The 15,469-nt window shown below is 48.1% G+C and overlaps 1 protein-coding gene across 13 annotated transcripts in view; it reads left to right on the top strand.

The window, feature by feature from the left end:
- Positions 1–15,469, top strand: part of abi1a (abl-interactor 1a) — a 42,010-nt gene that overhangs the window by 17,017 nt on the left and 9,524 nt on the right. For 9 of the 13 annotated variants that reach the window (XM_061757879.1, XM_061757874.1, XM_061757872.1 and 6 more), the window contains exons 2-6: positions 2,390–2,557; positions 10,478–10,654; positions 12,434–12,448; positions 13,664–13,767; positions 14,319–14,471. In XM_061757879.1, the coding sequence (XP_061613863.1) occupies positions 2,390–2,557; positions 10,478–10,654; positions 12,434–12,448; positions 13,664–13,767; positions 14,319–14,471 (617 nt within the window). The remainder of the gene's footprint in view (positions 1–2,389; positions 2,558–10,477; positions 10,655–12,433; positions 12,449–13,663; positions 13,768–14,318; positions 14,472–15,469) is intronic. The other 4 variants (XM_061757880.1, XM_061757875.1, XM_061757873.1 and 1 more) reach the window with 1 other exon arrangement.

Below are 15,469 nucleotides of genomic sequence, written 5' to 3'. Positions count from 1 at the left end.
CGTATCAGTTGGTTCGGTACCCCATACTCCCGAAGCACTCTCCACAGGACTCCCCGAGGGACACGGTCGCACGCCTTCTCCAAGTCCACAAAACACATGTAGACTGGTTGGGCGAACGCCCATGCACCCTCGAGGACCCTGCCGAGGGTGTAGAGCTGGTCCACTGTTCCACGGCCAGGACGAAAACCACACTGCTCCTCCTGAATCTGAGATTCGACTTCCCGGACGGACCAGGACAGCCCCACAACATCCAGAGCCTTTAGGAACTCCGGGCGAATCTCATCCACCCCCGGGGCCCTGCCACCGAGGAGCTTTTTAACTACCTCGGTGACCTCAAACCCAGAGATAGGAGAGCCCGCCTCAGAGAACCCACACTCTGCTTCCCCATGGGAAGGCGTGTCGGTGGAATTGAGGAGGTCTTCGAAGTATTCTCCCCACCGACTCACAACGTCCCGAGTCGAGGTCAGCAGCGCCCCATCCCCACTATACACAGTGTTGGTGGTGCACTGCTTTCCTCTCCTGAGACGTCGGATGGTGGACCAGAATTTCCTCGAAGCCGTCCGGAAGTCTTTCTCCATGGCCTCACCGAACTCCTCCCATGCCCGGGTTTTTGCTTCAGCGACCACCAGAGCTGCATTCCGCTTGGCCAGCCGGTACCCATCAGCTGCCTCAGGAGTCCCACAGGCCAAAAAGGCCCGATAGGACTCCTTCTTCAGCTTGACGGCATCCCTCACCGTTGGTGTCCACCAACGGGTTCGGGGATTGCCGCCACGACAGGCACCGACCACCTTATGGCCACAGCTCCGGTCGGCCGCCTCAGCAATGGAGGCGCGGAACATGGTCCACTCGGACTCGATGTCCCCCGCCTCCCCCGGAACATGAGCAAAGTTCTGTCGGAGGTGGGAGTTGAAACTCCTTCTGACAGGGGATTCTGCCAGACGTTTCCAGCAGACCCTCACAATACGTTTGGGCCTGCCACGTCGGACCGGCATCTTCCCCCACCATCGGAGCCAACTCACCACCAGGTGGTGATCAGTTGACAGCTCCGCCCCTCTCTTCACCCGAGTGTCCAAGACATGCGGCCGCAAGTCCGATGACACGACCACAAAGTCGATCATCGAACTGCGACCTAGGGTGTCCTGGTGCCAAGTGCACGTGTGGACACCCTTATGCTTGAACATGGTGTTCGTTATGGACAATCCGTGACGAGCACAAAAGTCCAATAACAGAACACCGCTCGGGTTCTGATCGGGGGGGGCCGTTCCTCCCAATCGCGCCCTTCCAGGTCTCACTGTCATTGCCCACGTGAGCATTGAAGTCCCCCAACAGAACAATGGAGTCCCCAGCGGGAGCGCTCTCCAGCACCCCCTCCAAGGACTCCAAAAAGGGTGGGTACTCTGAACTGCTGTTTGGTGCATAGGCACAAACAACAGTCAGGACCCGTCCCCCCACCCGAAGGCGGAGGGAGGCTACCCTCTCGTCCACCGGGGTGAACCCCAACGTACAGGCGCCGAGCCGGTGGGCAATAAGTATACCCACACCTGCTCGGCGCCTCTCACCATGGGCAACTCCAGAGTGGAAGAGAGTCCAACCCCTCTCGAGAGGAGTGGTACCAGAGCCCCAGGTGTGTGTGGAGGCGAGTCTGACTATATCGAGTCGGAACTTCTCGACCTCACACACCAGCTCGGGCTCCTTCCCTGCCAGAGAGGTGATATTCCACGTCCCTAGAGCCAGCTTCTGTAGCCGGGGATCGGATCGCCAAGGTCCCCGCCTTCGGCCACCGCCCAGCTCACACTGCACCCGACCCCTATGGCCCCTCCCACAGGTGGTGAGCCCATGGGAAGGGGGACCCACGTTACCCTTTCGGGCTGTGCCCGGCCGGACCCCATGGGTGCAGGCCCGGCCACCAGGCGCTCGCCTTCGAGCCCCACCACCAGGCCTGGCTCCAGCGGGGGGCCCCGGTGGCCCGCGTCCGGGCAAGGGAAAACGAAGTCCATTGTTTGTCGTCATCATTAGGGGTCTTTGAGCCGTGCTTTGTCTGGTCCCTCACCTAGGACCTGTTTGTCATGGGTGACCCTGCCAGGGGCATAAAGCCCCAGACAACTTAGCTCCTAGGATCACTGGGACACACAAACCCCTCCACCACGACAAGGTGACGGCTCAAGGAGGGGCCGTCCTGTTATTTGTGGAAAAACTCAACTTTTTGCTATTTTTGTGATCAGGCCAAAGTCATGTCTAATATAAAAATAGGTCTTCTTGTGGCATGTTTTCACTTTAGTCTCTTTTTTTTTTTAAACAACAATATAGCTATTTGTCTTGTGTAAAGTTCCAATCCAGACCCGGATCTTTTCTGAATTCAACATTTGTTCTCCTTCTGTGTGCCCCGCAGGCCCAGGACAAGAGGAAAGCGCTGGAGGAGACCAAAGCCTTCACCACGCAGTCCCTGGCCAGCGTGGCCTACCAGATCAATGCCTTGGCCAACAACGTGCTGCAGCTGCTGGACATCCAGGCCTCGCAGCTCCGGCGCATGGAGTCGTCCATCAACCACATTTCTCAGGTCATAAAAACGCCGCCACGCTCACCGCTTTTGCTCTCGCTTCTTGAATTGTTTGTTTGAATCACAGCGCGCTGCCTTCACGCTTCCCTTTAGAGTACTCAACCAAACCTTGTCATTTCGGATCGCTCAACTCAACTTTGTTTTATAGAGCAAGGAAAATCCGCTAGCTTTATGGGTCATATCATATAATTTGATCAATCACGGTAAAGACATGGCCCTTTTTGAAATTTAATTCATTTGACTGATATGAGTATTTAAATTATTGGCAGTTGTCATCATTCAAATGATTAAAATTGTTTCAGAGAATTTTATTTATTTATTTTTTATTTTTTCAAACTTTTAATATCTTTGCCGTTTGTCCCAGAAGAACTTTCATGATGTGCAACATACAGTATTTTCTGAAAATGCTAATTACATTTTTGGATGTATAGGATTTTTCTTCTATTCCTTAATTTGCCTTTTCCATGAAAACAAACACCAATAGATCTTAGTGTCTTCAGTTTGTTCTTTTACAAATGGTCCGTGATTGTCACTCACACTTGCCTGCACAGTGTACGATCGCCTAAAAATACGAAAGTTGAAGCCGATTTAGCTGGGGTTCACTGTATGTCTTTATCCCAGCCCAGCAAGCGTTCTCACTGCTCGTGTGTAGCGTTCGAATGACTGCGCTTCAGTGCTTTTTCAGAGACCCACAGTGACACCGCCCAATGGTGGCAAACACACCACGCCGCATTAGTGCACCCTCAGTGCCCAATTTGATTTGTCAAGGGGGCCAAACTGAACTGAACTGCAGCGTAAGGCTCGAAAGAAACCTATTTGGCCATCAGTGCAGATTTCCGTTCTCAAGGTTTGTTCCTACTTGGAAGAGCCGTCTGTGTACTTGAGGTCATTCCATTAAAAACCGTCCTGACAGCACAGCGACGCGAAAGGTCAAGCAAATTAATCCCGGTGAAGAAGAAGTTGGACACACACATGCTATCTCGGCACGGTAATCCATCGGCTTTTGAGCGTTTAATCCTCCTCGGAAGGTGTGCGGCACCTTAGTTAAGGATTCCAAATTAAACTGAAGGTCACTGTTGATTTAGCCAAGGAAAAACCTTTGAGGGGTGTGACATGGGACAAAGCTATTAAATGCTGGTACTGGTACACATCTGGGAAAACTTGAGTTTTATCAGTGAATTATAATGTCAAAATTCAGGTGGCTGTGCACAATGTGGTGCGGTTCCTAATTGGAATGATTCAGCCTTGCCGGAGGTCTGCGCTCCACCCACTGCCATTGGAGTAAAATTTTGAACTGTAATGAAATCCCTCAAGCTTGAACTTCTATCAGAACCTTTTCATTTCTGCAGCAGCAGGGGGCTCCGTGCCAGTAATGGCAATGAAGGCATTAAAACATCAGACAAGTCAAGATAAGAGCCGCGGCCGATAGACTTTGTCACCATGACATCACACATCTGTCTGGCACAAACTCCATTGACGCTACTAGAAACGAACCCTTCCATGTCATTTGACCAAGACGTTCATTGAGAAAACATGTTACATGAGGATGGATGCATGGAAGGGGGACAAGTCATTTGAAAAATAGAATAGAATTAGAGCGACTAGCTAATTGACTCATTCACTGCTGTGGATGTTTAAATACATCAACTGGAATTCAACCATTTACTGCCACTGAGGAATATATTCGTCGTGTACATTTTGCAGTGGCTAGGTGTGGGGGTCCCGCCCAGCTTGTCTGTGAAATTCAACTTTGTAAACCACTATAATGACTCACAGATCCCTGTAGATGGCGGCGCAGCAGCGCTTTGTATTTGAGATCAGTACAACTTTTGAGTGGAAGACAAAGTTTAGGCGGTGAATCTCAGCTTGTCACGTCAATTACGAGGGAGAGAAATGCCAACACGTTGGAAGTCAGACAAGTTTAGGCACCTCACACTCAAAACACAGTGTGTTTGTGTATGTATGGTTGACAGCGTATGTGTCGCGATAGGTAATAAAAAGTGTACTCTTTAGATTTTTGTTCAGAAATTTTTTTACTGCATAAGCAGCAATCTCTTTTGTAAGAAATGTCCTATAAACTGGAAAAAGAAATTGTCTGAACAATAGAAATATAAAAACCTAATAACAAAAACAAGACGAGGAACGGAATGGACGTAGTATAAAGTTTGTCGCGATCGTGAGAAAAGATGACGCAATTGATCGAGTGAATGAAGAACGGTTTGTACTGTAAAAGAGCCACTGACATTGAACTCAAGCCGTTTGCGAGCAGCCACACCCATTGAGTTTTGCTAAATTAATCAAAGAAAGACAACCCAATCAAACATTTGCTACACACCGGTGGCAAAATGTCTTCCACAAACCCAATGATGGAAGTTTGCTTCCCAATCTGTCCCTTGAGAAGTGGCTACTATTTACTATTAAACATTTACAAAACCCACTGGGTGGAATTTGCTTGTGCTTTTCCCACATCTACTATCTTGTGTTTTCCCTCCGACTGAGCTGTGCGTAGAGTGCCAGGAATTGTTTTGCAATACGCTGAAGGTCAGTTTTTCATCCAAATGGAGGAAAAAGTGGACTTGTGGGACTTGAGGGCACGAGTGCGGCGGAAGCTGGCGAGCGAGCAAAGGCAAGACCTTTAAGAAAAAAAATACACTTTGTTGGAGTCAATCTTGGTGAATAGCTTTCAAGCCAAAACCAAGGCCACTGGACATTTTTGTTACCATGGGAACAACGTAGGGGAAAGAATATGAAACTAACCCTTAAAAAAAAATAAAAGCAGCTCATCTGCCACCTTGTGCTGCGTGTGTAGTGGCTCTTAAGAGGCTGTCAACAGGGAGAGCTTTGTGTGCCCAGAGGAAGTCGACGCCTCACACCGACAACCTCTCGGTGAAACTGCGTGTGTGTATGGCATTAAAACACACAATTTAAAGACCAACATTGACAAACGTGTTTTAAAAACGAACAAACAAAAAATCTTTCTCAATGGTCTTTGAGCCGTAAGTTATGCAACTAAAAAAAAAAAATGACGCGCTGACTAAGCAGTTTAATAGGCGGGAATGAATCTGCATGCAAACGTACACTTGTGGCTGACCAGTTGCTTATGCACTGAAGCATTACAGCAATACATTTTTAATAAGACAGGCTTACTGAAATGTCCATCCATCCATTTTCTACCGCTTATCCGAGGTCGGGTCGCGGGGGCAGTAGCTTTAGCAGGGACGCCCAGACTTCCCTCTCCCCAGCCACTTCATCCAGCTCTTCCGGGGGGATCCCGAGGCGTTCCCAGGCCAGCCGAAGGATGTAGTCTCTCCAGCGTGTGCTGGGTCGTCCCCGGGGTCTCCTTCCGATGGGAGGCGCCCGGAACACCTCACTGGGGAGGCGTCCGGGAGGCATCCGAACCAGATGCCCCAGCCATCTCATCTGGCTCCTCTCGATGTGGAGGAGCAGCGGCTCTACTCTTGTGATCCTCCCGGATGACCGAGCTTCTCACCCTATCTCTAAGGGAGAGCCCGGACACCCTGCGGAGGAAACTCATTTTGTCCGCTTGTATCCGGGATCTTGTTCTTTTGGTCACGACCCACAGCTCGTGACCATAGGTGAGGGTAGGAACGTAGTTCGACCGGTAAATCGAGAGCTTCGACTTTCGGCTTAGCTCTTTCTTTACCACAACGGACCGATACAAAGTCCGCATCACTGCAGACGCTGCACCGATCCGCCTGTCGATCTCCCGTTCCATTCTTCCCTCACTCGTGAACAAGATCCCAAGATACTTGAACTCCTCCACTTGGGGCAGGATCTCATCCCCGACCTGGAAAGGGCACGCCACCCTTTCCCGACTGAGGACCATGGTCTCAGATTGGGAGGTGCTGATTCTCATCCCAGCCGCTTCACACTCAGCTACGAACTGCTCCAGTAAGAGTTGGAGGACACAGCTTGATGAAGCCAACAGAACCACATCATGTGCAAAAAGCAGAGATCCAATACTGAGTCCGCCAAACTGGACCCCCTCTACGCCTCGGGTGCGGCTAGAAATTATGTCCAAAGTTATGAACAGAATCAGTGACAAAGGACAGCCTTGGCGGAGTCCAACCCTCACCGGAAACGAGTCCGACTTACTGCCGGATATGCGGACCAAACTCTGACTCCGGTCGAACAGCCCGTATCATACTCCCGAAGAACCCCCCACAGGACCCCCCGAGGGACACGGTCGAACGCCTTCTCCAAGTCCACAAAACACATGTAGACTGGTTGGGCGAACTCCCATGCACCCTCGAGGACCCTGCCAAGGGTGTAGAGCTGGTCCACTGTTCCACGGCCAGGACGAAAACCACACTGCTCCTCCTGAATCTGAGATTCGACTTCCCGGGCGGACCCTCCTCTCCAGTACCCCTGAATAGACCTTACCAGGGAGGCTGAGGAGTGTGATTCCCCCTGTAGTTGGAACACACCCTCCGGTCCCCCTTCTTAAAAAGGGGGACCACCACCCCAGTCTGCCAATCCAGAGGCACTGTCCCCGATGTCCACACGATGTTGCAGAGGCGTGTTAACCATGACAGCCCTACAACATCCAGAGCATTGAGGAACTCCGGGCGAATCTCATCCACCCCCAGGGCCTTGCCACTGAGGAACTTTTTAACCACCTCGGTGACCTCAACCCCAGAGATAGGAGAGCCCGCCTCAGAGAACCCAGACTGTGCTCCCTCATTGGAAGGGTGTCGGTGGAATTGAGGAGGTCTTCGAAGTATTCTCCCCACCGGCTCAGAACGTCCTGAGTCGAGGTCAGCAGTGCCCCATCCCCACTACACACAGTGTTGATGGTGCACTGCTTCCCCCTCCTGAGACGCCGGATGGTGGACCAGAATTTCCTCGAAGCCGTCCGGAAGTCTTTCTCCATGGCCTCACCGAACTCCTCCCATGCCCCAGTGTTTGCGTCAGCGACCACCAAAGCTGCATTCCGCTTGGTACCCATCAGCTGCTGCCAAAAAGGCCCGATAGGACTCCTTCTTCAGCTTGACGGCATCCCTCACCGTTGGTGTCCACCAATGGGTTCGGGGATTGCCGCGACGACAGGCACCGACCTCCATCCATCCATCCATTTTCTGACCCTCACTAGGGTCGCGGGCGTGCTGGAGCCTATCCTAGCTGTCATCGGGCAGGAGGCAGGGTACACCCTGAACTGGTTGCCAGCCAATCGCAGGGCACATACAAACAAACAACCATCCGCACTCACATTCACACCTACGGGCAATTTAGAGTCTCCAATTCATGCATGTTTTTGGGATGTGGGAGGAAACCGGAGTGCCCGGAGAAAACCCACGCAGGCACGGGGAGAACATGCAAACTCCACACAGGCGGGGCCGGGGATTGAACCCGGGTCCTCAGAACTGTGAAGCTGACGCTCTAACCAGTCAGCTACCGTGCCGCTGAAATGTATCCAACCTAACTATTTTCACATCCAGACTTTCAATCTTGAGGCAACATAATGCCACACGGCATTCAAGAGTTATTAGATTTGTTCTCAAGCGATTGTCAGCACTTTAAATTGGTCAATATTAAAAAGAAGAGATGATGTAGGGACTTAGCAATTGTATTGATTTGCAAACACAGTACATACAGTATTTCTGCATAACAGCGACAATTTGTTGCTGTACTTATCATTCATTTGAAAACTACTTGGTAATACTGTAGTATTTGTTGTTTGTGCCGTATGGAATAAATACCTCCTTTTGAGTTACTACTCATACTAGTCTGTTTTCAGCAATTGTTACTCCAAAATGCTCCCTATCGAGGCGCTTTCTATTTAAACCTAAAATGTCAGCTTTACAGATGCCACACCGTGAACACAACCAGGACTGGTATAGAAATTGAAGGCACATATAGTCTAAAGTGACCAGCCATTTTGGTCTTGTTTTGTCTGCTCCGCACACTCAGAAAAATCCCCTCGAAGCTTTTGTTGGCAAGAACAAACATGAGCAGTGAGCCGTGTCGTCCGTGTGTGCGTCTCATGACATGACGTGACCGGCGGGCAGGAACAAGTGAGTCGGTCTGAGGATGTTGCAAAAAAGCTGCAGAACATGAATGGGGCTTCTTTTTGAACGGGCCCCCCAAAGTTCTTGTTGGAGACTGGAAAGACGCGCTAAACTTTCGAGATTGGAACAGTGGTTCATCAGGCCACATTGACCTGCGCTCACCGCCGTGGGAAACAATTCAACTCTGAGGATTTGCTTATTCTGTCCTCGTAATCCCGCCGGACGTGCTCGTCCCGTTCCTGGTTGAGGTTTTATCTTTTGTTGCATAAGAATGTGTGGATCTGGCTCTGTTATTTGATGATGTGTCTTGTGTGTTGTATTACTGTGGGAAAGATAATCATTGAAAATTGACCTCATTTGTAAATCGGTGGCATACCTGTCTGCTTTGTGTGCACAAAGGTTGGTATGTAGGGTGTGTTTGTCCTGTATTAGACATCACAACAGAAGTTGTGCGGCGCTTTTTCCTCGCTCTACTTTTGAGGCATCCACAGCGGCGAGGAGGAAGTGACTTATCCGACTTGATCCATCTCATGATGCCACTACGATCACGTTGCAGTGATACAAAACGGCAATACTGTACAGAAACACAATACAGAGCAGTATTGAAAATCAGTATTTATCTAATAACATGACATTTATTCATGTGTGCAGATCACTACAGACGTGTTTGGCTAGTCGAACAAGTTTTGTTCTGACCAACCAATCAAAGGATGCAAAAATGCTGATGTCATCGAGGGCCAGCGCTCTGGCACTGTGAGGACGGATTTGAAATTTGCTTGTTTAAAGGATCCGTTCGTTGCTAAAATAGTGCATCAGCCCTGGGCGGATTAGGTTGACATGGCAACACACAGAGGCTGAAATCTGATTGGACAAAAAAATCCAGTCAAGAGAAAAGCTAACAAATGAAGTGAAAAGACTGTTTGGAATAAATTAATATCATTTTGATCAGCAAATATTCGACTTTAGGCAGTAAATGTAGGTCTCTGCTTTCTGAGTGAAAGCCATGTCAAGTCTGGAGGCATTTTGCTCCTGTCCTCCTGGACCCGAATCTCCATAGCAACGTGTGTGTGTTTGTCTGGTGGGATGTTGTCAAATTCGGTTTCAACATTCCACTCCTGGCCTTTTGATTGGCTGTTCCGCCGGAGATTTATGGCCGCCAGCTGGTGTGTGCGTATCCATCCATCAGCAGTGTGATCTGTTTCCCAACGAGTCGGCACTACCCTTCAACTCAACACTGTCATTCATCTTTGGGGCAAAACCGCTTCTAGGATGGACACACTTTGGAGAATATGAGAAAGTTATTCTGCACAAAAAATCTTTACTGATATTATTCCACCCATTTTTTTCCTTACACATTTCTCAACCAATTTTGAACAATACAAACTTTAAAATTCAGAACATTCTGGCTACTATTATTCCCATTGTGAAAATTCTCAGTTCTCAAATAAAATTCCCAAAGTAATAGATTTACATAAGTCTCACTTTTTGACCAATTGAAAACTATTCCAACTTAAAAATCATTCAAGACATCTACGGAGCTCTTTCAGACGTTCTCCAAATATCCACATTTTCACAGTAAAATCAGCAATGTTGGTGGCTGATGTCGTTCACTACATCAGGCCTGACTAATTTCCTGCCTAAACGGGCCCCCGTAACAATCAAAACAGGAAGCAAAATCCAAACAAGAGAGAGGGGCTAAAAGTAACCGCCATAGAAAACTTGTGGTGGAAAGTGAATGGAGTGAGGTTGCTCAGGTCAGCAAAGTTAGCGGCGCAGTCCACCAGTATCTCAGTACCTCCGCTTTGGAACTCCGAGAGCTGGTCCACACACTGACGTGTTCATATTTCTGTTCAAGAACCACGTGATAACTTGCTAATGATGTCGTTGACAGACCGTGGACATCCACAAAGAGAAGGTGGCCCGGCGGGAGATCGGCATCCTGACGACCAACAAGAACACGGCGAGGACCCACAAGATCATCGCGCCGGCCAACATGGAGCGCCCTGTGCGCTACATCAGGAAGCCCATCGACTACGCCGTTCTGGACGATGTCGGACATGGAGTCAAGGTGAGCCTTCGTCGCTCTCTGTATCTATTTTAGGCTGGCCGCTATGGCCTCCAAATCAGATCACATTTTCTTTGCCCAAAAATCTGGCTTCTGATTGTAACTGTTTTTTCCCTTAAATAGAATGATGACATTAAAAAAAACAGTTTTGCCTTTCCGATTTTACCACCTTGCTAGGTTTTATCCTGAAACCAAAGACAGGCTTTAAAAAAAGAAATTCCCAAAATTAACTCTATCCTCTCCCACAGAAAGAATAGATTTTTCTTTCTTTAGAGACAATATGAAGTGATTCATTTTAGACAAAAAAGCCCTTCAAACACAATACTTAATACATTTTAATAAACATCTTAAATCCTCAATAAATTAACAAAAGCATTCCATTTCGGATTAATACGTCACAGCAAAACGGCCACTGAACATGCACAATTTACTTTTGTCCCTGAAAGTTAAAAGAAAATCCTGCGTGCAGTATATAGCACCCCGGGTACATGCCAAGTAGGTTGCCTGGTTTTAATAAAGCATTTTGGCAAGGCAATAAACAAACCAAAATCCAAAACAGAAAAAAAGTCAGCCTGAATTAATCGATTAATCGGTTGGCTCCGTCCTTCTCATTCACTCTTTGTCGCTACTCGACATGTCGGTTTTGGTCTCCAGAAGGCGCCTCTCGTGACCCTGCAGGAAAAATTTACTTGTGTGGGTTGGTGGGAACGCATCGGGGGTGGAGAGGAACAAAAAAGAGATGACATCATCCTGCTTTCAGAGAGAAAACTGAACTCTTCTGAGCGTTTTTGGGAAAATGGGAAACACGGACGGCACCCAAACTGCCTCCGTAGTTACGGTTTCTGTTTCTCTCTGAATGCCCTTTTTTTTTTTTTTTTTGGGTGAAAGAGTTCGTGGGTAATTAGATTTGAAGTTGTGAAAACCGATGGCAACATTTGAGGAAGTGACATTTTCACTTCCTCTCATCCACGTGTCAGACCAACGAGTTGATCGATACTTGCTACGGAGACGCAATATTAATTCCTACAGTATCCTACGAGCGCTGCTGTCAGTCCGTGTATTGAGGAGCTATCAACAATTGTTACTCACTGGCCATGATCAAAACTTCAATGGGACTTGAAATGGCATTCATTCAGGAGCAGTGGAGCATTTGTGCAGCCGCAGGATCTCTTTAATACACCAAGAAAGGGCTGAGCTGGGAAACAGAAGGAGGTGCTCCTCGCAGCGAAAACATGCATTATTTAACGGATACATCTGAGGAATTATTATTTTGGAAAGTTTGGCTGAAAGCAGACCTCATATTGATCCCATCAGCAGGGTCGGACTGACGTGAAAAATCGAGATGACGGGAGGTCGCACCGGACTCCATTTACATGGTAATGTAAATGCAGCACCTGCTGAAGCTGCTAACACTTGGCAAGTGTGCGACAATAAACTCGGAACAGCGTTTTCCCTCTTGCCGCTCGTGTCGCACCTCGGCCGCAAATTGCCCCCGTTTTCAACAGCGCCGTCTCCTCCCCGCAAACGGCCGGTGGGAATGTTGCATTATTAATGAGCCACTTGACTGGATGGCGACCGCTGTCTCTTTGTGACATTTACTGAAGCGTGACCTCGTTCAAAGGTGAATTCTTCTTATGTGGGTGCAGTGCTCGGCTCAATATTTACGCGTTCCGTTCTCGCCGTCTCATACTATGACTTCTGGTGATCAATTGTGGCCGTTTTGACATGCCCTCTTTCTGTCTTTCTCCTGTTTTGCACCCGCCCCCTCTTGCCCACACTAAGTGGATGAAAGCCAAGGTAAGTCTTCTGTCTGTCACATGACCCATTTTGCTGTAATAGAAGAGCAAAACCTTCACAGTGTGCCAACTCTTATGTACTCCTCGTGTTTCACCATTAATCAACCTCTAGATGACCGTCTACAACCCCTACATATCTCAAATGTGTACATGTTGTCATTCACCTTGTGTGGTCTTGTCCTTAAATGTCAAGTAGTTCAGTGAGAATTTTTCGAGGCACCCCTGACACTGCACACAGTAGGGTAGAACACGACCGCAATGCCATACAGGACCTCCAACAAGGCCAAACAAACACATTTTTCTTCTCCAGGATACCACATTTCCTCAAATAGTGGCAAGGGTGTTGATTTATTCAACTGCAAAAGCATTTACTAGGGCAGTACTTATAGATATTTAGGTTTAAAATGAAAACGACTTTCAAAGGGTGTCAAAGTCTGTTTACAATTTAACAAATCGCTGGCGTCGGGCGGGAACCTTCTATTACCATGTGGTCAATTTCATGTATTTTCACACATCGATACTACTGGTCATTCCCCAACATGGGCTGTTATTTTTACCAGTTATTGACCAAGCTAAAGTGTTGAAAATGGCCAATGCAATGTTAAGGACTCAACAAGCATGTGGTTTTTGTTTTTCTGAAAAGGGATTCTGCCTGACGCCAGCAAAATGAATTACAAAAGCAAATGAACGGCCCCATTTATTACACCTCGAGATGGGATATTATAAAAGTCTATTGCAATAAGTAGAGGAAAGGAGGTATTTATTTGACAATGAGTTTACTTTTTGAAAAGGCAAATAATTGAAGTATTTATTACAGCAGTGGCCACTATTTAAGGAAATACATTATCTGATTTATTTATTATTCACTTACTAATTAAAGAAAACATATTTTTAATGCTTGTGTACTTTCAACAAAGGATAAAAAATCTGGGCTTGCGCCCTTCAGGTGAGAACCAAATTTTAATAGGGTGCCATGTGCAAACCTTTTGAATTAAGGTTTTTTTGTGTTGTTAAATTCTGGGAACAAAATTCAACACGTGACAACCCGACTTCCTTGGCGGAGATAAAAAAGATCTGCTTGTTTGGACACAAACTTGTTTCTTCCGAGGCCTTGTTGAAACAACCCCCAGGTTTGTAGCCGTCACACGGCGCTTGCTGCTGTATAGACCTCTAAATGTGTGTTCTCTCTCGTGTTATGTCGCCCTCCCAACCACAGCAACACGGAAACAATCAGTCACTCCGAGCGGGAACACTATCGCGGACCAACCCCCCCACGCAGAAACCACCCAGTCCGCCCATGTCAGGGCGCGGCACGCTCGGGTAAGACTTAGTCACCGTGCAACAGGACACAATCAAATAATTTTTACAGGCATGAAAAGTTAAGACCTGTTTATTGCGGGCATATGTTCCAGACCCATCTGCGATAGGTTGAAAATCCATCACACCATAGAATTTTTTGATAGTTCCAGCACACGCCCAAACACATTTAAACTAATTATAACACACTTTTTAAAGTATTCATGAGAGCCTGTTTGTACTCTCTCACTATCAAGAATTAGGGCATTATCATAATATCACTTTGAGGAAACGAAAAGAAGAGTGACGCGCTTGCTCGCACAGTTCTCCAAATAAGAGGCAAAGTGTGCTGGCTTCACAAAAGGGACTTAAACAATGGATATTTCAATACGAAAATGTTCAACCAAAGCATCTTATAATAATAATAATAGTCCTAGCTTAATGCTAGCATACAATGCAAAATACAACAGACTGGCTAATGGAATTTAGCATAGATGTTAGCCCTACTCACTGCTTAGCGGCCCCCACTGACGTTCATTTGTTTGTTGTTTTTGTTTTGTTTTTTGCTGCTGAAGGCGCAACACATCCTACAAAACCTTGGAGCCGGTGAAACCCCCCACGGTGCCCAACGACTACATGACCAGCCCGGCCCGCCTGGGCAACCAGCAAGGCGCGCAGCACAGCCCGGGATGCGCGGCCTCGCTCAACCAGAGGCAGCGCACTCACAGGTGCACTATTCCCCTGCCTAGTTCCCAATTTACCCACAAAAGTCTCCCGTGTTCACGTTCATTTGTACCCACGCTGGCGCCAAAACCCTGTCTCATAGAAAATAATTACATTGGTGCCAAAGAAGTACTGCATGTTGAAGTGACACATATTGACTGACTATCTTGAGGAGGAGCCAAGTTTAGCCTGAGTTGTTAGTGGAAACGGCAACGCCACACGATAGGTCGGAGCCCGGGTTTGTACGCAGAACTTCAGAACTGCGGTGCAGACATGCTAACCACTTTCTCGCCGTCCTGCCCCAAACTATCTTTTGAAGCATTGCACAGATGCCTCCGTTGAGAGCGAGCCGCGTCTCATTTGAAGTGAGGCCTCGTTAGCGGACCAACGTGGCAGACTTTGATGCTCGTGAATATTTTATTCTCGTGCGTTATTAGGTTGCTTTCACACCTTTTGCAACAAATGAGGTGACGGGGGGGAGCACATGAACGGGGCGAGCGACGGCGCGGCCATGTCGGAGCCAGAATAAATTGGCCTCCGAAAAAAGAGGCTCTGCATTTTTCTCATTCTGCCTGCGGAGGGCAAACCCCTGCTGTTTGTGCCACGAGCGCCCCGGGGCCCCACTGACATGGATCGGGGGTGGGGGGCAATGGGTAAAGCGGGATGGGGGACGACAACGTTTCATTGGAATGGAAGGCGCTCGAAGGGTTTCGGGGGCATGTTACTTGACAGGCAGGTCAGGGGAGGGGAGGTCAGTTCAAAGCGGGATGAAAGAAAAAGAGGAGGATCAAGGCCGAGCCGCTCCGGCCTCAAACTCGATGTACTCGTGACACTTTGATGTCCTTTGCTTCTATCCATTGAATGAACGTCCTGACCACCGAGTCCGTGTTTCCGTGAAATCAACACATTTTGGGGCAACTTTTGACAGTCAAACTGGGACAGTGGCCAGATTTGTTTTGGTGGGGAGTAACACCCATGTTTTCCGCAAAACACGGCGCAAGAG

Source organism: Phyllopteryx taeniolatus, chromosome 20 (assembly GCF_024500385.1).
Source record: "Phyllopteryx taeniolatus isolate TA_2022b chromosome 20, UOR_Ptae_1.2, whole genome shotgun sequence".
NCBI lineage: Eukaryota > Metazoa > Chordata > Actinopteri > Syngnathiformes > Syngnathidae > Phyllopteryx > Phyllopteryx taeniolatus.
The sequence above is the reverse complement of the archived record's forward strand: the minus strand, read 5'-3'. Positions and strand labels throughout refer to the sequence as shown.